The sequence below is a fragment of the Nannospalax galili genome, unplaced genomic scaffold (genome assembly GCF_000622305.1).
Source record: "Nannospalax galili isolate Female #2095 unplaced genomic scaffold, S.galili_v1.0 scaffold188, whole genome shotgun sequence".
Classification (NCBI taxonomy): Eukaryota; Metazoa; Chordata; class Mammalia; order Rodentia; family Spalacidae; genus Nannospalax; species Nannospalax galili.
This window is the reverse complement of record NW_008360325.1, coordinates 4,439,680-4,464,335: the sequence shown is the minus strand read 5'-3', so window position 1 is coordinate 4,464,335 and position 24,656 is coordinate 4,439,680. Positions and strand designations below refer to the sequence as shown.

General features: G+C 45.4%; 1 protein-coding gene across 3 annotated transcripts in view; it reads left to right on the top strand.

Moving 5' to 3' along the window:
* Positions 1-24,656, top strand: part of Eml1 (EMAP like 1) — a 188,418-nt gene that overhangs the window by 162,135 nt on the left and 1,627 nt on the right. For all 3 annotated transcript variants that reach the window (XM_017796225.2, XM_017796224.2, XM_008825631.3), the window contains 14 exons: positions 771-840; positions 2,590-2,700; positions 3,749-3,844; positions 5,357-5,491; positions 6,110-6,209; positions 7,143-7,297; positions 12,531-12,656; positions 12,870-13,001; positions 14,666-14,733; positions 17,347-17,435; positions 21,802-21,899; positions 22,015-22,102; positions 23,373-23,468; positions 24,486-24,616. In XM_017796225.2, the coding sequence (XP_017651714.1) occupies positions 771-840; positions 2,590-2,700; positions 3,749-3,844; positions 5,357-5,491; positions 6,110-6,209; positions 7,143-7,297; positions 12,531-12,656; positions 12,870-13,001; positions 14,666-14,733; positions 17,347-17,435; positions 21,802-21,899; positions 22,015-22,102; positions 23,373-23,468; positions 24,486-24,616 (1,495 nt within the window). The remainder of the gene's footprint in view (positions 1-770; positions 841-2,589; positions 2,701-3,748; positions 3,845-5,356; positions 5,492-6,109; positions 6,210-7,142; positions 7,298-12,530; positions 12,657-12,869; positions 13,002-14,665; positions 14,734-17,346; positions 17,436-21,801; positions 21,900-22,014; positions 22,103-23,372; positions 23,469-24,485; positions 24,617-24,656) is intronic.

Sequence of the window (24,656 nt, the reverse complement as noted above, 5' to 3'; positions counted from 1 at the left end):
TCAGCAGTTAAGAGCACTGACTGCTCTTGCAGAGGACCCGGGTTTGATTCCCAGCACCCACATAGTGGCTATGAACCGTCCTTAACTCCAGTTCCAGGGGAATCCAAAGCCCTCTTCTGACCTCCGCGGCATTGCACGACACAGGTGCACTCACATACATGCAGGCAACACACTCATACACATAAAATAAAAATAATAAATTTTTTTAAAAAAACTGCTGACAAAAGATAAAGTGTCTTTCCTATTTATCATACCCCAAATGACTTAAAAAAAAAGATCTATTTTTATTTGTGTGTGTGATGAGTGTTTGCCTGCGTGAGTTTATGTGAGCCACATATGTGCCAGAGCCTGCAGAGGCCAAAAGAGTGCATCAGATCCCCTGGAACTGGTGGTTGTGAGCCATTATGTGGGTGCTGGGAACCGAACCCCAGTCCTCTGCGAGAGCAATAAGTGTTCTTAACCACTGAGCCTATCTCCAGCCCCCAAAATGACTTCTTAATAAGGGGTGTAGATTTCCTTAGTGATTCTGAGACAGAAATGGTATTTTTCCCCAAAAGGATGCTTTTTCCTCAAGTTTGGAAGTTCTCAAGAAGAAATGAGGGACTTGAGATGGGTAAAACAGCACTGGTTGTTTAAGGTCATTGGGTGAAGCTATAGGAAAACAAGCAGTATCACTTTCTAGTGTTTAAACTGTTGGCAGATTATAGTTGACCAGGGAAAGTAAAGCTCACCTTTATAGTGTAGCTGTTTTATAATTATCCTTGTTTTAGCCTAGCAGTTCATCCTGACAGGATCACCATAGCAACAGGACAAGTGGCAGGCACATCTAAAGATGGGAAGGTGAGTTATATTACATTTTTGTGTTTTTTATAAGGAACTGGCAACAACTTCCTGAAAACATCTTTGCTGACAAGTCTACCTGCTTAAGTGTAATTGCAGCATCTGGAAACTTCTAGGTCCTCACCAGGAGTTTTTATTGCAAGTCAAATATCTCACTGTGGCCTTAACACCCCCCCACCCAGCTTACTTTAACTACTACAAATGTCAGAACAGTTAATTGTCTTCCAAAGAATTCACTAAATTTTGAAACATTTATCTCCACATATGGTAAGCATTAAATTATAACTATTTAATAGACAGTTAAAATCCTGGTAAATAACTCTGTGAATGTGGGATGTCTTTGGCTGTGAGCGCCCTACAGTCAAGCCCTCAGTCACTGGAGTCTGTACCTCTGTGCAGATCATGGAGCTGCTATGGAGCTTTGTGCAAACTTTGCAAGCGCTTTAGCAAGATTTTAATCTGGATTTTAAGGAACAAGAGAGCAAACTAGTAGGATGTAACAAACAGGACAGAGCCAAGCTGGATTCCAGAATGAATAATTGTCTTTTTATTTTTATTTTTTTGAAAACCCCATGTAGCTTTTGCTATCTACTTTTGTATAGCTTATTCTTTTATGAAATGAAGCACAACTTCCTTTTTTTTTTTTTTTTTTTTTTGAAACCCCATGTAGGTTTTGCTATCTGCTTTTGTTTAGGTTTTTCTTTTTTGAAAAGAAGCAAAACTTCCTTTTTTTTTTTTTTTTTTTTGAAACCCCATGTAGGTTTTGCTATCTGCTTTTGTTTAGGTTTTTCTTTTTTGAAAAGAAGCAAAACTTCCTTTTTTTTTTTTTTTTTTGGTCTTTTTGAGACAGGGTCTCCCTGTAGCCCCAGCTGTCCCGGAACTCACTGTGTAGACCAGGCTGGCCTTGAACTCACAGAGATCCACCTGCCTCTGCCTCCTGAGTGCTGGGATTAAAGGCGTGCGCCACCATGCCCGGCTCCAACTTCCATTTTTTATCAACATGTATTCACCCAGAAAACGTGAGTGCTACCTTATTTGAGAAAATGTTTTACCGTGCTTTCCACTAGTATTCTACATTTGAAAAGAAGTAATAGGGATAATTGAAGTTGGGCTACTGTTATGTAAGTTCACATAAATGAAACAGCTATTTATCCTTTTTTAAAAAAAGAAAAAAGTTCATGGCCTTGAAAAGTTCCTTGAACCAAGAAATAAACCATCTGTTCTACCCTCTAGCAGCATAAAAGTGTATTTCCATTTCTAGCATTGAAATTGAATCCTAACTTTAGAACCAGAGAAAACAGTACAGCTATCTGACCTCATTATCGACCTGTGCGGAAACACGGAGAGATCAAGTGACGTACATGGATGTCCAGAACACGGTTTACCTGACACCTTCTATCCGCTTCAGCAAATCTGATTGCTCTACGATGTTTTCTTCTATGAAAAGCCATTTCTAAAACTTAGAAATGCAGATGTACAAATAGCGTGTCAGTTCCTATGGTATAGTTGTCAGAGACTGGCTAGTCAGAGTTTCAAACTTGGTAGGCCTCTCTTGACAGTTCAGTTGCTCAAGGGGCCTGGGCCCTCCTGAAGCCACTGGGAATGTTTTATTACATTCAGAAGGCTTTTCAAATGCAGAAAAAGACTTTGACAAAATTGAAGATACTGCCCAAATAATTTTGTAGCTTCAAGGTAAAGATATGTAATTTATTGACAGTCACAACTGGTAACTCTGCTCCTCCCAAACAGCAATTGCCACCGCATGTGCGCATCTGGGATTCTGTGACACTGAATACTCTGCATGTCGTTGGAATAGGCTTTTTTGACCGAGCGGTCACCTGCATTGCATTCTCAAAATCCGTAAGTATGTGTGCTGGCCACGTGGAGAGAACTGATCCCTTGCCTGGCTGAAGAGGGAGAGAGTTCACTGCCTGGGAGCGAGTGTGTGTGTGTGAATTTGGCAGTCTTTCTGCTTCCTAGGCCCATCACTGGGGACATACACTTCCAACCAAACATTTCCAGCCACACAGGCTTGGTGAAGAAAGAGCCTCCCACCCAAAATACTCACATTCATGAGCCAGACTGCTGGCTCTGGCCTTGAATTTGATCCACTCCCCTCATAGGTGGCCCCCAAGGGTCTCTGCCCTCTGACTTGGACCTGCTTGCTGGGGCTGAGGGGGTCTTGTGGTCTCCCAGCCTTCCTCAAGGCATGCTGATTCAACAGATCCATTCACTCTTAAGCCGCTTTCTCCAGTTCAGACTTCCATTCACACACATGAATATGTTTGTATCAAACATCCCATGTATTTACCTCCTTAGCACTCTGCTCTGTATATTATCCTATGACTGCCATGTGCTAGCAGACCCTAGGCTGTGCCTCTGCAGGCACTGTCTCCTCTAAAGTAGGGGCATGAGCAGTGCCTTTGGAACTGGGTTTTGTGGGACTCAGTAGGGCAGATTTGCCCCTTTGACCCTTTGCTATCCCGTCTTACCTGTTTAGAAGCCCACACTCACCTGCTTTTCCTGTCTAGACAAGAAAGCAGGCCTAGGTCTTTATCTGTGATATAATAGACTCTTTGCATATGAGGGAGAGATGTGCGTGTGTGTAGGTGTATGGGGGTGAGTGTGCATATGTGTGCATGTGGATTACAAGTGCATACCACCACACCCAGCTTTTTGTATGGGTGCCAGGGATCAAACTCAGGTCCGTATGGTTGCACAGCAAGTGCTTTACCAACTGAACATTTGTTAAAATCACTACAAAACAGCAGGGGTCCCCAACACTGAACCATATCCCCAGTCCTGTAATAGACTCTTTATTAAAAGTAAAATTAATGTTCATTTTAAATCACATTATCTCATTTTATTCTCATATGTAGTCTTCCTGTGACTCATTTTTTCTTTGTAGAATGGAGGAGGCCATCTCTGTGCTGTGGACGACTCCAATGATCATGTGCTGTCTGTCTGGGACTGGCAGAAAGAAGAAAGACTGGCTGACGTGAAGGTCTCGTAAGCCCTACACTGGGGCTAAGTGTCTTTTCCCATGGAGAGCCGCTTGCACAGCCTTCAGCCTCTTCCCAGTGGGCTCCAGGGCTGCCTACTGCCCCATCCCTGGGAACGACCCCTTAACTTTAGGATCGTTTTTCCCCTACCTCTCCACACATGGGACCCTGCCTAAAACCTTGTTTGGGTTATTTCCTCTCTTCACAATGTCTATAGAAAATTTTCTTCCTCCTTTCGTAGTGACTATCCTCATTTTAATTCATTCAATCACTTGTTCAATTCCATTCATTCAGCAAAGCCCAGGTGCGCACTATGCGAGGATGATGATGGAACTGTGCTCGGTGCCCACCAGTCTCTAGGGCTACAGGGCAGGTGGATGCCAGCACCCATGAGGTTAGGACTCTGCCATCATCCCAGCAGCTGTCCAAAGACGGCACAGAGTCTTGGACTAATGAGAGCAGCCCCCCACCATAGCCTGCTGTTACCTTCTTGGCTGCCTCAGAATGTCAAATTAACATTCCTGAAGCTCTTATGTTTCCCTACTGTTAAGATCATCATTGGATTCCTATTTTTATAGAACTGACTTTGGATTTCTCATCTTGGCATCTGTCAACCTTAGCTGACCTTACTTATCTAACAATAGAGAAGCCATCAGACAGCCTTCCTAATATAAGATTAGGGTTGCTGCAGACAGCCTCTTTTATATGAGGTTGCCCTGAGAGAGCCCTAGTGCTCACTTTCTGTCTTGTGTGTCTGGGGTGCAGACCTGTATTCTAACTAGCTGTGTTTCCTCTCATGACAGTCCCTGTCCTCTAATGTTCCCAGTAGGGATTTAAGGTGTTCTCACTATGCTACTAGGTTGGAAGCAATCCAAAGCACGTTCCTAGCCAGGATCAAGGACATGCAACTGAATTATTAAGTAGAAGCCACAGTCAGGGCCAGACTCAGTCAGAGCAAAACATCCATTCTGGAAGTCAGAATATGGTTGAAATGACTGTCAAAGAGGCACCAAGGCCACCACATGAGACCCTAGACTGGGTCCTGAGTCACAGGCAGAGTTCCAGGTTAACAGAGACTTCCTGGGAAAACAGGGCAGCCACAGGGAGCCAGGGTCAGAGAACTGTAGGGCATGCAGAGTCCTAGGCCCTTGCTAGAGATGGAAGTCACTGGGAAGACTGCATGTCACCACACACCAGGGGATTCCACTGCTCGGCCAGGCTTCTCACCATGGAAAGACAGGAGGAAAGGCCGCGGGTCTGAGGAGCCCCCCAGCTCCTGGGCTGCCTTCAAGCTCCCTGGCTCTGGGCGCCCAGCCTGAGGGGAAGTCAGACAAGTGGGGAACTGGGTCAGCAACCAGCATAACGTGGAAGTCAGTCGGGGAGACTTGAGAGACCCAGTGCTTGGTGTATAGGAGTTTTGTATTCAGGCTTCAGATTTCATCTACTTCCTCGGGTTTGTAAAGCCCCAAGGATTTGACTCTCCTTTTTTTTTTCCTTTCTTATTTTTCTTAAAGTGTTCCAATGAAGCTGTGTTTGCTGCAGATTTCCACCCCACAGACACCAATATCATTGTCACCTGTGGAAAGTCACATCTCTACTTTTGGACCTTAGAAGGAAATTCACTTAACAAGAAGCAGGGGTTATTTGAGGTAAACTCCATTTTCCCTTCCATTTTCCCAAGTGGTACATGTGAGGGGCTGAGTTTTAAGGGGACACTGAGGCAGCTCAGTGTTAGCATTTGTTTTAGTGGCAAATGTATGGGTGTAGAGATGACAGTGATCCCCTGGGGTTCCCCCATATCATTGGGCAGGTCTCCACATCTTGGGGAATCTCACTGGTAATAAAGTGGAGAAAGAACCCAGGTCAGGGAGGGCAGGGTCCCCCACAGGTGGCTACTTAGAACCTGCGGACTGAGAGAGGTCCTTGCTGCTGGGGTCCAGCGACCTGGCTCCACTAAGGGTGGAAGGGCTCTCTGTGCCTCCTGTGGCTTTATTCTGAAGGCATGATAACACAGCCCATCCCCCCATCCCCACCCCTTCTTTGCCCTGCTTAAACTGGCCAGAACTTGAGGATTCCTTGTCCACTGGGAGTTGCCAGAAATTTCTTTCCCTTAGAGCAGCTCATCTGGTGGCACAAGTTTCCTAACTAGATGAAAATGCAGGGTACAAAGGGAGACTACAGAGGCTGGCATAGTCCAGCTGGGTTACTGTTAACACAAGTCAAGAGGACATCTTGATGAACTAGATGCATGTGTGTATTTGCTTCAGAAACAGGAGAAACCGAAGTTTGTCCTTTGCGTGACGTTTTCTGAAAATGGCGACACCATTACTGGAGATTCAAGTGGCAACATCTTGGTGTGGGGAAAAGGTAACGCGCAGTTCTCCCGAAGTCGTGGGGTGGTTCTTTTCTTTATGGTAATTTATAACTAAGACATCGAAGGTGGCTTTTATAGGAATTACCCACTGATGTACTATAAAAGATTCTGGTTGAGTTCCAATGATATGGGTGTGTTCGTATATATGGTTTTAATGAAACCATAAAATTAAAATAAAAGGAAACTGAGGAATGCTGAGTTACTGAGTACATGTACCAGTGTAAAAGGCTTTTGAAGGCCAGGATATCATGATGGAATTAATCACCTTATTGGAAGATCTACTAACAAATTATAATGATGAAGTTATAAATGGCTGTATAGCTGTGATGTGTACAGGTAACCTTTCTGATTCATGTAGCATTTGACAGACATTTATAGAGCTCTACAGGTACAAGACAGATGAGACACATGTACACAAACTCCCCTACAGTTAGGGTAGTGGGACTCCTCACTTATAAAAGAGATATTCAGTTAAATTTGGTGAGAATTTGTGGGTATTTTAGGTTTCCCCTGTGAAGATGGAGACAGACCTGCACATGTGATTTCAGATGGCACAGTGACTGCTCTGCTTTGTGGACAGTACTCATCTGAACAGTCCTACAGGATAAGAAATTACCCCCCCATATCATGGGGGGTGGGACTAAGAGGAAGAGCTTCTCCAGACACAGCCCACTAGGGAAGAACTAGAGTGTGCACGCAGAGTCCTCGTTCTTACCCACAACTCCCATGGCATGATGCTGTCCTCAATTTTAGGGCATGCCTGGGGTTCTGGGAGTGACCAGAATCCAGGTCCTTCATTGGAACATACTCAAAGAATGTTGTGATTGATCATAATGCCTTTTAAAACCAAATGAAATGAAATTCACCGTGAGCAGAGGCCAGTCTTTTGATGCTATACTAGTTGACAGTTTTCCTGGTGTGTTTAGGTACAAATCGGATAAGTTATGCAGTTCAAGGGGCCCACGAGGGTGGCATTTTTGCACTTTGCATGTTAAGAGATGGCACGCTGGTGTCGGGAGGAGGGAAGGACCGAAAGCTCATTTCTTGGAATGGAAACTATCAAAAACTTCATAAAACTGAGGTAAGTCATGAGCACCACTGAAGGGATTCATTCAGACCTTTACCCACCCTAACGAGTTTCCTTTCGGCTTAGAATTCTGAACTTAAGAGTTTTGAAAAAAAATTAGAAGAAATTAGATAAAGGCAGCAATCTTAGCAAAATCATAGAAGCCATTTATGTACAACTAAAATAAAATAAGTTTGTAGAATTTAAAGTTGTAAAACACTTCCTATTTAGAATGTTATAATAGAAACAGTCTTTTCCAAGGGACTATTTTGCTAATTTTAACTTGCCATTAAAAGCTTCTCTCTTTTTCTACTCATTCCCAGCATGCTACCTTGCACACAGCACCACTCTGAACCAGTGCTTGCTGAGCACCTGCTTTGTGCACAGCGCTCCGCTGAGGACTGCTATGCTCTCTCACTCTCTATCCTTCGAGATCCATTTCACCTCCTGGAGACCTAGTGAGCAGCCTGCCTTCTCATAGGAGCCAGAGACAAGGCACCCTAGCATCCCGGTACCCTCGCTGAGTTTTCTCTCTCTTGCTCCAGGTTATGAGCAGGCAGACTGCAAAATTGGCATCAGTGTGAGGGTCAACATGTTGTAGGACTTTCTGGCTTCTTAGTCAAACATGCAATGTGGTATACCATGGGACCATGTGGCACTGCTTTTGGTAGTATGAAAATTTGGTTCCCACAGTTACTTAGTAAAGAAAGGCTTTCATTTGAGCATTGGCAGCCCCATCCTTTTTCATGAAGATTTGATTTTTTTTTAACTTACATGTTTTGTGTGTATGTGATGTATGTGTGTGTGAGCACCCAGGTACACACACGTGGAGACCAGAGGAGGATATCAGGTACCCTGCTCTGTCACTCACTGTCTCATTTCCTTGAGACAGGTTCTTTGGGTGAACCTAGAACTAGGTTGGCAGTCAGAGCCCCAGTGATCCTCCCATCTCCACTCCATCCAGTTCTGGGGCTACAGGTGTGCACAGCCAGTTTTTGATGGGAGTACTGAGAATCCACACTCAGGGCCTCCTGCTTCCTCAGCTTCTCACCCCCTGAGCTGTCTACTACCCAGCCTCTCAGGAAGATTTCAACCTTGATAGTATCTCACTACGTGGCCCAGGCTCACCCACCTTAAGCTCACTGTGTAACCCAGGCTGGCCTCAAACTGACAGCGATCAGCTTCAACCTTCTGAATTGTGTAATCACAGGCAATTCGTAACTTTTCTTACAATTATAATAATTTATTTTATATTTGAGGTTTGCTGAGAATCCACTTTAAACATCTTTACAACAAAAGGCTATTATGTAAAGTAATGGATATATTAATTAACTTCATTATGGTAATTATTTTACAATGACTATGTATGTAAAACATCATGACCATATTTTAAAACTACACAGTTCTTATTTGTGATGTATATCTCAGTAAGACTTGAAAAGTCCATTTGGTGAACAAAAAGCAAAACCTAAGAAGGGAGGGATGTTACATCATTATGCAAGGTTGACGTGAGGCAAGGCACTAGAAGTTACAGGTGAGGTTGGATGTGCACTTGTAGACTGGGAAATTACTCATTAAATTATATGCTACAGGGGGCTGGAGAGATGGCTCAGTGGTTAAGAGCACTGACTGCTCTTGCAGAGGACCCGGGTTCGATTCCCACATAGTGGCTATGAACTGTCCTTAACTCCAGTTCCAGGGGAATCTGAAGCCCCTTTTCTGACATCCATGGTATTGCACAACACAGATGCACTCATACACATGCAGGCAATACACTCATACACATAAAATAAAAATAATAAAATATTTTTAAAAATTATATGCTACATTGGGGTTAGAGGGAACTTTATACATTGGTAGTACTGACTGACTTGGAGAGTTGCAAAGCTCTACGGATACATATTTAGACAGACTGACTTATCACTGATTGAATTTGGAAGACCTGGCAGGTCATCTCATTTGACCCCCCCATTGTTTGGTTGGAAAGTGCCCTAAAGTTGTACAGAACTCTTAAGCTTTGGGGTCATACTGAGAAGCTCTGTATTCATTGCTATTACTAGGGTGTTGGGTTTGGCTCCTTCTTTAATATTATTCAGAAGCATTTTCCATAAGAATAGCATTTGAAGATCACCAGCAAGTTTCCTGTACCCCAGAGCATCTGGACATAAGATTTCACTTATGCCTGAAAAATGTCTGGCAAATCAATTTGGATCTCATCTGTGACATCTGAGTCTACGTGATTATAGGACGTGCCCAAGTTAGACACCCCCAGTCTCAGTCTCTTTTTCACACTCTTTTAGTTAGCAGTTCTCCACACTGGATACATTCCCGGGTTCCTTTCCTTAGAATTAATCTTCCTCTTCCTGTCTTCTTTTCCCTCTCCTCATCGATTGTGTGTCGTTTCTGACAGTTCCTAATTTAAAGTCCTTGGTCACTTAGCATGCCTCCATGCATCAGAGGATGATAAAACTGAGGGACCAGGACAAGGTCTCACACGGGCTGTGTTGAATTAAATCCTGTAACAATAGCATCAAACACTCATGACTTTCCATAATAAGATTTGCTTGGTGTTTGAGGGACTGCACTGTTCATTGCTAGCCACAGACACTCTCATATTAACCATAACTGCAAAGAAAGTACCAGAACCTCCTCTGACATGGGGCGACATCACTCTCTGTGCAGCTCTCCCACTGCGTGGGCTGTAACATCTTTTCTTCTTTTTAATTTTTCAAAAAAACTTAATATTCCATTTTTGTCCGTGTGCATGCATGTCTACACGTGTGGGTGCACGTACACGTGTGTGCATGCATGTGGAGACTACAGGTCATCCTTGGGTGTGGTTCCCTAAGAGCTGTCCACCTTATTCTTTGAGGCAGTCTCTCACTGGGACCTGGGGCTTGCTGATTCAGCTATGTTTGCTGGCTACCAAGCCAGGAGAGACAGGGATTTGCCTGTCTCCACCTCCCCAGTGCTGGGATTACAAACACATGCCTCCAAATCCAGTTTTTTTTTTCACTTGAGATCAAACTCAGGTCCTCAAACATGCTTGACACATACTTTACCCATTGAGTCATTTTCCCAGCCTCTCTTTTTTTTTTTTTCTTTTGAGATAGGGTCTTACTATATAGTCCAGACTAGCCTCAAATAGCCAGTCCTCCTGCCTCAGCCTCCAAAGTACTAGGATTCAAGGTGTGCCCCATCACACCAACTCAGTCATTACCTTTGCTCAAGTCTGTGCAGGCAGACATGCTGCAGAGACTATGGCAGAGCAACCAGTTCTTGCCGTGCAGGCCTGATGCCTAGCAGGAGGCAGCCCCCGGGCCCAGCTGCTCCAGCGTTCTTTCTACAGTGAGGAAGCATACTCAGTGTCTTTGGAAAGTGCATTTTGAAATTTTTTTTCTCAACATTCGGGTTATTCCATATGTCTATCAACATGAACAATGAATTCCAAAGAATGACACTGCCCAAGGACTTGCCACTTTAAGGCACAGGAGAAGTTTAGGAACTTGTTACTTTTCAAGTGTTATCTGCTACTCCATCAGTGGTTAAGTAAAGAGCAACAGGTGTATTTCTCTTTTTTTCTTAGTTCTTTGAGCATTTCATACCATGTATTTTGATCATATTCCTTCCCTGAACTACCAGTTCACCTCCACACCCACCCAACTTTGTGTCCTTTCTCTTTTCTCGTGGATATCCAGTTTTGCCAGCACCATTTATTGATGAAGGCTGTGTTTCTTCCTGTTTTGACACTTTTCTCAAACATTAGGGTTCGACAGTGATGTGCATTAATTTCTAGAGTCTACATTGTGTTCCCTCCTTTTACATGTTGGTTTTCGTGAGAGTACCATACTGTCTGTTCGCCCTTACAGAATGTGTGAAATCTGGTGGGTAGGCTATGGGAGGGTACAGATAGGGAAGGAGGTCTAAATATGATTAAGATTTATTGTATGAAATTCATAAAAATTTAATAAAACATTGAAAAAAGTTTTGAAGAAACTAGGAATGGATAGAAAATAGAACTTTATGTCCTTTAAAAAAAAATTGAGTCCTATTACTCCTGGGTGTGGGGCCATCCACTGGAGTGTGGTCAGCCTAGCAGTGGCCACACACTTAAAGAAAACTGACTCTCTACTTCCCAAAAGCTATCAATTGCCAATGGCTCCTCAGCTAGGGGTCAAAAAATGTTTTTAAAAAATACTTTATTCTTGCTGATTCACTTAAGATATATAAAATGTTCTGTAGTTTAAGAGTCAAGTTAGGGGGTCTGGAGAGATGGCTCAACGATTAAAAACACTGGATGTTCTTGCAGAAGACCCAGGTTCAAATCCCAGCACCCACATGGCAGCTAACAACTGTCCGTAACTCCAGTCCCAGAGGCTCCAACAGCCTCTTCTGATCTCCGCGGGCATTGCACAACACAGGTGCACTTACCTACATGCAGGCAATACATGCATACACATAAAATAAAAATAATAAATAAAAAAATTAAAAGTCAAGTTAGGTCCAATCACTAACACCACAAACAGGTAAATACACACGTACATACATATATATACATAGACATACACAGACACACATGCACACACATATAAGGTGTGGAGTTTTGGTTAGTTGCTCAGCAGCTAGCTGTGATCTCTGTGTATCTGAGATTCCCTTCTATGTATGTTATAAAACTGTCAGAAGACCTGTCACGTGATACATAATCAAGTATTTTTCAATGTTTGAACTAAATGCTGGCGCACACCTGTCATCCCAGTGCTTGGGAGACTAAATCAAGAGTACTGCTTCAAATTTGAGGTCATCTTGGGTTGCACAGTAAATTCAAGGGCAGCCTAAACTATGTAGTGAGACATTGCCTCAAAAAACAAAGAAAACAAAAAAAAACAATTGAGCTGGGTGTGATGGCTCACACCTTTAGTCCCAGCACTCAGGAGGCAGAGGCAGGTAGATCTCTCTGAGTTCAAGGCCAGCCAGGGTTCCAGAGTAAGACCTTGTGAAAAAAAAAAAAAAAAAAAAAAAAAAAAAAAAGAAAAGAAAAAAAGAAAGACAGACATATGCCTTTAGTCCTAGCACTCAAGAAGCAGAGTCAGGGGGATCTCTGTGAGTTCAAGGCCAGCCTGGTCTACATAGTAAGTTATAAACCAGCTATGGCTACAGGGAGACCCTGTCTCAAAAAGACCAAAAAAAAAAACAAAAAAAAAAACACCAATTGAATTAAATCTTGTTTTCATGTGACTTTCCGATACAGATTCCTGAGCAGTTTGGCCCAATACGGACAGTGGCAGAGGGGAAGGGCAATGTCATCTTGATCGGCACAACTAGAAACTTCGTCCTGCAGGGCACTTTGTCAGGGGACTTCGAACCCATCACTCAGGTACAGTCCAGTTTGGCAGTGAACAAGGATAAACGCAAGCACTGGAGAGAGGGTTCACTGCTCAGCTGCACACTGACACCACTGTCCACACAGACTTGTGTTTGGTGCCATGATTACGCTGGGGAGGAAGGAGCTGAGGAGGCAGGCCATTGATGAAGTAGGCTCCTCTATGGCTATGGGAGCTCAGAGCCCCCGTGTCTTGGTTCTCTGCAGGGTCACACTGATGAGCTCTGGGGACTGGCCATCCATGCCTCCAAACCTCAGTTTCTGACCTGTGGACACGACAAGCACGCCACTCTCTGGGATGCTGTCGGTCACCGGCCTGTCTGGGACAAAATCATAGAGGTAAGCATGCATATCACATTTCTGTTTTTCTTATAAAAAATGCATCAGAAATGTATTTTTTATTTTTGCATGAAATCAGTAGTGATAAGAAATTGTCCAAAAGCGATGTTCTGACTTATCTTTTCATAATTGCATTGCCTTTAACATTGGCCCAAGTATTTTCATCCATGTGATTCCAAAGTTTACTGTTGAATGTTTTCAACAGTGGGTTAGCTTTGCAAGCTGGTTGTCAGGGTTCCTGAGAACAGAGTCTTAACTGGCCTAAGTGCTAAGAATCCTGTGGTATGAGAATTATAAACTGTGGAGAACACGAGGTTTCATTTATCCTACCTCTGGATTTTGGCCGAAAAGATAAAGCATTTGTTTTAAAGTCAGCATCTCTGGGAACTTTACATGAGAAGTGTGGATTTCATAGCAGGTGTAAAAATGCCTTTCCCTACATGGAAACCATGCTTGTGTTTCTTGAGCTGCTGAGTGTGTAGTAGCCTTCATTCTTGGAACTGCCCTGCAGGTTGGAGAATTTCAGTTTTACTCTGACTCTGTTGATCAGGAAAATGAGGTGTAGAGAAGTTGGGTTACTTGTCAGGATCACTAAGTTAGTAAGTGGCAGCGTTCATCTGCCCAGCTCAGTCTGACTCCCAAACCCAGGCTGTGCCATGTCATCACTGTGCAGTGAGTCAGAGGCATAGGCTCCGATATTTGTGTCCTGAGGACTCAAACATCCCATATAAGGAAGCAGCCCTTTGGCAGCGCCCAGCATCACCCCCTTGTACCTTGCTGGCATTTCCAAGGGGCTGGGACTGAGGTTGGCACACTCTCTTCCCCTTTCAGAGAAGGCTGCCACAACATGTGGTCTCTGCAGCCAGCTGAGCCCCAGGATGGAGGGCCTGGGGGCAGGCACTACCACTGTGGTGGTGGCCAGGGAGGGCAGTGCTCCTAGAGTTCCACCAGAATGACAAACCAACTGAGAGCCTGGACACTCCACCTCCTGCCCCTCCCCAGGTGGCTAACTGTTCTGGCCTGACATAAGCTTGGGGCCGAAAGCCGCAGTTCTGCAATGACTTAGCTCCTCTTCCCGTGGTCCCTGTGACTTTGAGTGGGAAACCTTGACCTCTCTGCACCCTAATGCCTTCATATGAAAATAGTTGTGAGGTTCAGATGATCTATGTTTTCAAAAGTGTCTTATAAATGGTCGCAGGTCAGGAACATGAGTTGACAACACTGGCCTTAATGGTGACTTCCTCTTTGGGAAAAGGCACACGGCTCAGCGCGAATCTCTTTCCGCTCTCTTGTGGTTGCAGTTTATCTAGTAGCAGCCCTCCTGTTCCCATTCCTGCCCTGGTGGTGGTCAGGGGCCATGTTTCCAACTCAATCAAGCACACCATTTCCACTGAGCCCAGGGATTGGCAAGGGGTCTGGACATACAAACTGTGGCCTGGAAGGACATTGGCCTGTTGGCCTTTGGTGTGATCCTGAAGATAGGCTACCACAGAGACATTCTGAAAGGACAGAAGTTACTGTAACTGAAGTGTGGCGTGCAGTCAAGTGCGAAAGCACTTGCCCCCTGGGGAGAAAAGAGGCTTTTCAAACAGAGCCACAAGGGTGGGTTTTATGTTATCCGCTGTGTCTGGCCACCAATTTACACTTCCTTTAAAATGTTTTAGGATCCAGCTCAGTCTTCTGGTTTTCACCCTTCAGGGTCTGTGGTTGCAGTCGGAACACTGACTGGGAGGTAAGCCCCCTGTCCCCCCTTCCAGCAGAGCAGCATCAAGAGCTATGGACAGGAGATCATTGTCTGAGCCTCCCCAGGCACAGGTGCTATGAACTCCTAAAAGTGCCTCCTCCCCAGATCCCTTCCCCCATCTGCCTTCTACTCCAGAGGCTCTGGAGAGCTCTTGAGTCCTGCTCCAGAGTCTGGTGGAGGAGCCCCAGCTTGGAAATGGGTGAGAGGCATTCCAAAGCACAGAGAAGTTAAGCCTGCTTTATCCAGCTGCTCATTCAACACTGTAGAATGCCCAGATCCCAAGCCTCATGTTCAGACTCCACTAATTCTTCCCAGCCTCCTCTGACAGGCTGGGTAGCAGGTCTGCCTTTGAACCTCATCTTTGCCACTTAGCAGCAGTGTGTTTATGAGCCAGTTACGTAAACTCTCTGAATGTGTTTCTTGTCTGTAAATGGTAATATCTCTTACTGATGACTGAAGGAGCTATGTATATAGGACATCTGCTGAGCTGGCCTAGCAGGTGATGTGGTGGCTGTTTCTATCACTGTGTGGCAGGGTTTTCCTTTATTTCCACATTGTCTCAGTAGAACAGACCTTAGGGGATATGGTCCAAGACCGCCCCCCCACTGAACCCATAAACCTAGGTTTCTCTTCTGCATATCTCTATAATAAAGTTTAATTTAGAAATTGGGCTTAGTAAGATATTCATGACAGTAATCATCAAATGGATCTGTTATGACCATAGAGGACCAATGTATGTGGTCCTCTCCCAAAGCATCTGGACTTGCCTTCTCCCTGTGGTGGGGAGAGATGACCCAGTACCTGCCTGAGGTAAAGCAAAGTGAATACCCTGCTCAGAACCAGGCACAACTTAAACCTTATACATTGTTTATTTCTGGACTTTTCTATTGAATGTTTCCAGACTGAGATTGGTGGTGGGTAAGTATAAGAGAGCAAAGCCCAGGGGAGGAGAGACTGCCTACATGAGCCAGTTACATGTGCATTTTTAGTTGTTTTCTCCCATCGTTCTGCTCTAAAGGTGGGCCACTTAAATTCTGCTGTTGTGACTGTGAGGTCCTAAGAGTCCTTCAGCAAAATATTTGCATGGTGAGACACAATTATGCATACAGGCACACACCCACGCATACACCGTCTTCCATTTAATTCTTTTAGAGACATGGAATCTTGAACTCAGTAGGCTCCACCCTCTGAGAACTGACTGACAGCCTGACAGATAGACAGCACCATCATCCTACCTGCTGACAACACACAGAAGATGTGTGACAGGTATCCTAGGATGACACCTGTGACCTCATCCCTCTCTTCCATCTATTCCTCCTACATCTCTGGTCCCAGGGCTAAACACTGGTGATGCTTCAAGTTAACAGGACTCTTCAAGGCACATTCTAGTCGGCCCCCGTCCACGTGTTATGTATAAGCCTCTGTGGAGGTTAATAGTACATCCAAGGTATAACTGGTTGTCCAAGATGCAAGAAAGAAGTCTTACTGGGTGGCAATAGTTAGATCCCAGATGGCAATGTCTCTGCATCTGTCATCCAGGTTTGAAACCACAGCTTCACGGAGTCACAGCCGTGGTTTATGAGTTCCTAACACACTTGGAGTGCTGTGTCCTTGCAGATCCACACAGTACTTCCACAGCAGTGCAGTTTGAGGCTGAGTGTGCAATGGAGACATGGCTCAAATTGGCATGCTATAGTTTAGAAATGGACCCTGAGCACTGCAAGTCAAGACCAGTCCTGTCTTCCTTCCATGCTTCCTGTCCCTTCCTGCTTTCTGCTCCCTGGCATTCAGAAAAGGCCAGTTGGTAGCTAGCTATCCTAGCCCCTCACCCCCAGGACTCATCCTCCTCACCCTAGACCAGCGTGCTGGGGTAGCTCATGCCATGGTTCTCTGCTGCTCCTCTGACACAGGCCATGGCACCAGGTGTTGGCCATCCTCCTGCCAGGGCCTGCCCTCCTTCTATGTGCAAATGAGAAGACTCACTGAGCAACCACATCAGTGTTAAGAAGCGGATAGATGCAAATGGTTGTCAGTATGCTGTTCTTTTCTGTTCTGCTTTGGTTTCTGTTGCTAGGATGAACACTGACCAAAACCAACTTGTGAAGGAAAGGGTTTATCTCCCAGGTCACAGTTCATCCTTGAGGGAAGTCAGGGCAGAATTCCAGGCAGGAACCTGGAGGCAGGAACTGAAGCAGAGACCATGGAGGAATGCTGTTCACTGGCTTGCTCCTCTGGCCTGTGCTCAGTCTCCTTTTTTATACAACTCACAACCACCTGCCCAGGGGTGGCACCTCCCACGCTGAGCTGAGCTCTATGTCACTCAACAATTAAGAAAATGCTTCACAGACATGCCTACAGGCCAGTCCAGTGGAGGAAATTCCCCATCTGGGGCTCCCTCTTTCCAGATGTGTGGAGCTGACAACTGAAGCTGGGTAGCAACTCCATGTAGGGAATACTGGTGTAGGGGAGTTTTCTTTGAGTAAAAGTTGGGTATGGCTTTCTTGTTAGCAAACCCACTGTATTTCTCTAGCCCCATGATTAATAGGCTTTTACTGTTGAGTAGTCTTTCATCCGCCTTGTGTTTTCTCATGTTTATAACAGGTGGTTTGTGTTTGACACGGAAACAAAGGACCTGGTCACTGTCCACACAGATGGAAATGAACAGCTGTCTGTAATGCGTTATTCACCAGGTTAGAACACAAACTCTACATTTTTATTTTGTCTTTTTTGAGACAGGGTCTCCCTATAGCCCCAGCTGGCCTGGAACTCACTATGTAGACCACATTGGCTTCAAACTTAGAAAGATCCATCTGCTTCTGCCTCCCAAGTGCTGGGATTATAGGCATGAACCACGATGCCTGGCCACAAACTCTACTTTAAAATCACAGCAGTGTACCCTTGTGCAAGAAGCAATTTGACAAGCTTCCTCTGTGGGAAACTTAAATTATACATACACATAGTTGCGGGACTTACAGGCTCTCTTCCCTCCTTTGGGTCACTGTGCGAGTGTGTCTTTAACTTTGTATTACAGGAAACTTCAGACATAGAATTGGAAAGATTAGCAGAATGAGCCCCACCCCCATCACCGGCTTCCAAGGTGATGGACCCTGTTGCCCCCACTGCCCCTCCCATGTCATTTGGAAGCAGTTCCCAGACTTGCATCACTGCATCTGTTAATACTGTTGTGTCTATTTCAAAGACATGAGGACTGTGTTTAATAGCTTTAAGTATACTTTACCTGTGATAAATGTTCAGTGGTTTGTTGGGGCTGGGGGCAGGGCTCAGTCTACAAAGTACTTGCCATGCAAGCACACATTCAGACGAGCCATTGCCCCAGCCCTGTTTTGTAAATTTGATGTGAATTTATTCCTAAGTCATTTTTACATCACTGTGTATGGGATTTTTCTGTTGGTTACTGGTATATAGACATAGAATTTAATTTTGTCTTGTGGATCATATACACATTCACCTTTCTAAACTCTCTAATGAGTTTTAAAGAACTCTGTGTGTGTGTCTGTGTGTATGTGTGTGTGTATGTGTGTGTGATCCTATGGATTTTTGTCATGCAATGTCATGTCATCTTCAAATGTTAAAAAATTGACTTCTTTTGCAGTCCCGATGCCTTTAACTTTCTTTATTGTATTAGCTTGACCCTTAGTAAGATGTTGAACAGACCTGACCATAGTGGCTCCCTTGCCTTGCTTTGTGGAGATCTTTGGCTGCCGCTTCAGTGCCTTTTTTTACAGATCTATTCAGATTTGTTTGCTTGTTTCTTTTAAGCACTGTGGTGATGTGGGTCTCCAGCAGCTTGCTTTGACTTAGGTGATTTGTTGGCACAGACACACTCACAGTATTTGCTTATAATCCTCTCTGAGGTTGGCCATGAGTAACTTCTCTTTCATTCTTGATCCTGGCAACTGCTGTTTTCTCATTTTCACTTAGTCTAGCAAAAGCTTTGCCAACCTCACTGATCTTTTCAAAGAACCAATTTTTTATTTCGTTGGTGGGTTTTTTTTCTTATGTTTCTGTGCTATTTATTTCTTTCTGTGTTCAGTTCTTATTTCTTAGCCTCTGAAGGTGGAAACATAGGTTATGGATGGGAGAACTTTCTTTTTTAGTACAGATATATGAAACTAAATTTCCCCAAAGCACTGCTTAAGCTGCATGTGTTCTTATTTCCCTTCAGCTCAAAACTATTCCCTGCCAGGTGCGGTGGTGCACACCTTTAATCCCAGCTCCTGAGAGGCGGGTGGATCTCTGTGAGATGGAGGCCAGCCTGGTCTACATAGTGAGTTCCAGTCCAGTTGGGGCTACAGGGAGACCGTGTCTTAAACCCTCCCCCACAAAGAATTTTTTTCCCTAATTTCCCACATTAATTCTCCTTGGGCCTGCTCTTACTTATATCAAATTCTTCTTGCAGTTTTTTGAAAGCTTTACAGTGAGCACAAAAGGGCCTTATTCTCCATTTTGACTTCCTATAAAGAGAAATTCATGGATGAACAATCACTGCCATCCATTGACATGGAATTTCAGAGATCTGCTACTGAGACCCAGCCCTGAGCCACCTCCACTTCAGGGAGTCCCCTGAACTGAGACATGCAAAGGAGAGAGGTCGTTCTTCTCCTCCGTCTCTGGAAGGCTGTGCTCCCTGCTAAAGGAAAACCCATTGGGTCTTGGTTTTTACTAAAAGACTGGGACCAGACTGTAGGAGCAATCTGTGAGTGGCCCTCAGTCACCATCCTCCTGATGAATAGGAATGCTGCCTACGTATATGAATTTTTTGTCTTCATCTATGTAAGTGCACCCACAGGGGCCAGAAAAGGGTGTTGGCTTACCTGGCACTGGAGTTATGGATGGTTGTTAGCTGCCATGTAGGTGCTAGAAACTAAACCCCAGACTTAAGCAAGAGCAGCCAGTGCTCTTAACCGCTGAGCCATCTCTCGAGCCCCTTTTCTTTCTTTCTTTTTTCTTAGATTTACTTACTTTTATTTAATATGTGTGACTGTTTTGCCTCCATATATATAAGTACACCGTGTACGTGCAGTGCCCATGGAGGCCAGAAGAGGGTATTGGATCCCCTGGAACTAGAGTTACAGGAGGCTGTTAGCCTCCATGTGGGTACTAAGAATTGATACTGGGTTCTCTGCCAGAACAGCCAGTGCTTTTAACTGCTGAGCTACCTCTCCAGTCCCCGGTTTCATGCATTTTTAATAGTAACAGAACAAAAGAAGTCATATGTAAGGGACATATCAAATACATTGGTAGAAATATCATCAGGTTGGGGATGGGGTGGTTACAGCAGGGCAGGGAAATCTAGGCTAGAGGCCTCAGATGCTGTCTGATAGCATTCTTACCCTTAGGGTTGGTAGATGCTAGTGGTTTGTTGGAACATTCTAAAAAGATTTACCTGAATAGTCATGAGGATGTTAGACCACACACAGGAGTGGATAGGGAATAGCTATTAAGGGGGCTAAAGATAATCCCAAATAATTAAGCTTTGGATCTGCAGCATCCCAACTGTCTGCAGTCATAAACTTCTGAGCCAAGTCGTAGGTCAGTCTTGTAGAGTCTTTAACAATGGGTGAGGCTTTTTTTCTAGGAACTTCACTTCCCACCGAGCAGCAGGATATTGAGCATTAAATCTTTCTAGCAACTTCTTCATTCTGTGATTGCTCAGGAAGGGGTCCAGGATGACACAGGTGTCCTTAGACTCACTCCAGATCCCTCCTGACTATGTAGAGGCCTGGGACTGTGCTCAGATCCCCAGGCTAGCTTCCCTCCCCAGAGAGGGATGCCCAGCTTGGAACCTGAGCTGCTGTACCAAGATGCTGAGTAGAGTTTTCAAGACCTGGAATCTGAATGTGACTGTTGGAGATAGGGATTGCTGAGAGAAATTGTAAAAACCTGCCTTTAGCCAGGTGTGGTGGTGCATGCCTTTAGTCTCAGCACTTGGGAGGCAGAGGCAGGCAGATCTTTGTGAGTTCAAGGCCAGCTTGGTCTACTAGTAAATTCAGGTCAGCTGGGACTACAGGGAGACCCTGTCTCAAGAAGACAAAACAAAACAAAAACCTGCCTTAAGTTTTTTCTTTAATTACATTTCCGTGTGTATATGTGTGTGTGTGTGTGTGTGTGTGTGTGTGTGTGTGTGTGTGTGTGTGCTGTGTGCCCCAGCATAGCTTGAGGTCCCCACCCTGGTGTTGCTTCCTGTGTCCTTCCTTCTGCCTCTGCTCAGGAAAGGCAGGCATTTCCTGACTAGTCTCCAGGCCCTGTTCCCTTCCCAGTGTGTCTTAGGTCTCCCCCATCATCGACCTTGGCTGCTTGTTGACCAGCCCAGCAGGTGTCTTCTAGTCTTATCTCAAGCTCTTTTCCTTCAGTACCAGCACTGCAGCCCAGAGGCCTAGACTTTGATGAAACAGGCAGGTGAATCCACTAAAGCCCCAGGAAGAGGCTGTACTACCTACAGGCAGACCAGTGAGGGCAGAGGTGGAGGAGGACCCATGCTCTGTAAAGAAGACTGTGTCTGCAAAGGCTAAGCCCTGGAGAGCTGGGGTAGGGACACAGACTGCTAGAGAAGGATTTCATACAATTTATAAAATTACATTTTAGGGTCTGGAGAGATGGCTCAGCAGTTAAGAGCACTGGCTGCTCTTGCAGAGACCCGAGTCCAGTTCCTAGCACCCATATGACAGCTAACAACCATCCTTAACTCCAGTTCCAGGGAATCTGATGCCCTCTTCTGGCCTCTTCAGGCGTTGTATACATGTGGTACACATATACATGCAGGCAAAACACTCATACACATTTTAAAAAAAAATCTTTTAAAATGTATTATTTTAAAAGTTTTATAAACTTTTACCAGACTTTTATCTTGATCCCCTGGGTGTTTTTCCAGTGAAAGCTTTGAAAGTAGTATAGGTCACATTGGAAAGCAGTATTTCCCTGTAAATAATTCCTTTATCTGGCAACTTGATCCAAATCTGTGGTGGCAGCTAGAATTTTCTCGTATGATGAATACAATGTTGACTTTCACATTTGAAATCTGTCCTGTTTTTGCAGATGGGAATTTCTTAGCCATAGGCTCTCATGACAACTGTATCTATATATACGGGGTTGGTGACAACGGGAGAAAATACACGCGAGTCGGCAAATGCTCGGTAAGCTTATTCCTGGTTCCCAGGAACACTTACTTACACAGTCATTTCATCATAGCAGCACAGTGTCAGCCAAGTTGAAGGCAAGTGGAACTCACCCACTCTTTTCCTCTTCCAGGGCCACTCCAGCTTCATCACCCACCTGGACTGGTCTGTGAACTCTCAGTTTCTTGTGTCAAATTCCGGGGACTATGAAATTCTTTACTGTGAGTAACAGCCCAGGGGGCATCTGAGTTTAGATTGCAGGAGACACTCACTCTGAAACCCACATGGGCCTGTGTAGAAAGGCGTCCTCTCCATCCCTTGGTGGCCTCACAGCCTCTCTTGATCCTTCCTGGTACTGAAACATCAGGTTTGGTCTGGTGTGGGACCCTCATATAAGATGCAGGGCCCACCCCTAGGAAGAGGCAAATGAGCTCTGCAGGGAGTCTGGAGGTGGATGGACATCATAGCATGAGTGGCCCTGGTAAAGGCTCCTTTCCAAGCAGGCAGAGACCATAAACTTCCTCCTATCTGAATGCATAGATGCCCCCAGACCCTTCTTCATTTTTTTCTATCCTCTACCTGATGAGTCTCTGTCCTAAGCAGGATCTGAGAGGAGAGAGGGTGGTAAATGCCTACATTTACTGAACACCTACTACACGCCATGCTCTGGGCACCTGCCACACTCTGGGCAAAGGCCCAGGGGGTCATGGGACATGAGAATGGCCTGGTCACCACCCATAGGAAGTTCACTTTCTCAAGATCCACAGCACTTTCTGGCTCATCCCCTTTTATGGATGGAGAAATCAAGGCTCAGATGCCAGTGGGGGGTTGAGTGCTAGTGGGCAGAGAGGAAGTTATACTTCCCTGGGCTTACTGCCCACTTATTAAGGAGCCTGGGAAAAGCAGGGGAGAAGCAGCACATTCCAGGACAGAGCTCTCTCCTCCCAGGCCCTGCCTGTCTGCTACAGGTGTAAAGCAGGGGAGACTTTGGGGACAGCCTGGATCTAGAACCTGCTCAGACATAGGCTCAAACTCCATTAAGAAGGCTCATCTGGAAACAAAGCACCCTGGAGGTCTTGGCACTTCTATTCCTGACTCAGAGCTGAAGGGGCGTGTGTGTGTGTGTGTGTGTGTGTGTGTGTGTGTGTACGCATGCGTGTTGAAAAAAGACTGAGCAACCTGATTACAAGGCAGGGCAGGTTCGGGCCTCCAGTGGGGGCACTGAGGAACAGGGGACTGGGGACCAGAGGCTGGCCACAGACTTGAGAAGCCAAACTAGTGGTGAGGGACAAGGGAGAGACAGGAGGAAACTGACAAGCAGCCCCTGCTGAGACCCAAATTTGTGCTCAGTTCCCTGGCAAGATGACAAGTGTACACGTTGTTCCAATGGGGGGGTGCTTTCCTGATTGGCATGGCTCCAAGGACCCTTCCTGGCCCAGGGGATATCTGGGGCCTTGACTGAGAAGTCACCAGGCTGTTTGCTCCTTCCAGGGGTTCCATCTGCCTGTAAGCAAGTTGTGAGCGTGGAAATCACAAGGGACGTCGAATGGGCCACCTACACCTGCACCTTGGGATTCCATGTCTTTGGTAGGGGCTCTACAGATGTCAGTGCCTTCGAGCACGGGATGTGCCACCTTTAGAGCATTTCTCTAATGGATGTGAAATATTATCCAGTCAGTCTTGCCCAAACTGCTCCACCCCTACCTGGGGCCAAGACACACTCTCAGAAGCTCCCAGGGTCAGGCCAGGTGGGAAGGATGAGGTGGTGGTTAACCCTATCCATGGCACAAAGTAGTCCTCAGAGCATTCTTGAGAATCCTCCCCATCAGGTTGTGCAGATGTACCTATGTGAACCATACAGTATCACTTTAATTATCTTGTGTTGCAATTATTCTAATTTTTTTCTATTTTTTTATTCTTAACCTAAAATTTTCACTTCCTTCAAAGTTCAGTTTAGGAGTATATTCACAAATAACCTGAAATAAATCACCACAGTCTAGGAGACTAAAAAGAAAAGGAAGCACTTGTAATTCTTTCTGGAGCACCAAGAAGTCAGTAGGCTGGTAGGGATTCACGAGCTCCCTCAGTGCGGTCTCCCCATCTTCTGTGGGAAGTGCCAGGCTCCCTGGAGCTGCCAGGTGAGGAGCTGATGTGCACCTGGCTCTATAATATGCAAAGTTCCCGGGACCAAAAGCCTCTCTCAGAAGACTGAGCTCATGCCCCAGGCCCCACGGCAGGCAGAAGGACCAGCCAGCCTTCCTTACACACTCTGGGGACAATGAAAAGATGTCATATCAGAACTCGGGCTGCTGGTACCTCTGCCATTGCATCCAGAAGGGCCCAAAAGAGGCAGGCAGCTGAGAGCTCTGCTCCGGCTGTGCAGTGCAGCCCAGCAGTGAGAAGTGCTGCAGTGTTTCTTAAGGCCTGCCTGGGGTCATCTGGACCCAGGAGCTTGGGAGAGGCCAGGAGCTGGGACTGAGCATCCTCCTGGCTCTTGATTCTAAAGCCCAGGCTTAAGGTGGCTTTATTTTGATGACAGCTCAGTGGCTAGCTCCTGTGTGCTGTGGCCTTAGAGTTTCCAGTGTCGTTTGTGCTCTGTTTTAGGAGTGTGGCCAGAAGGCTCAGATGGAACAGACATCAATGCTGTCTGCCGGGCCCATGAGAAAAAGCTCCTGTCAACAGGCGATGACTTCGGCAAAGTTCACCTCTTCTCCTACCCCTGCTCACAGTTCAGGGTAAGGCCTCAGCTATCCCATGCCCTTCCTTCTCCCACAG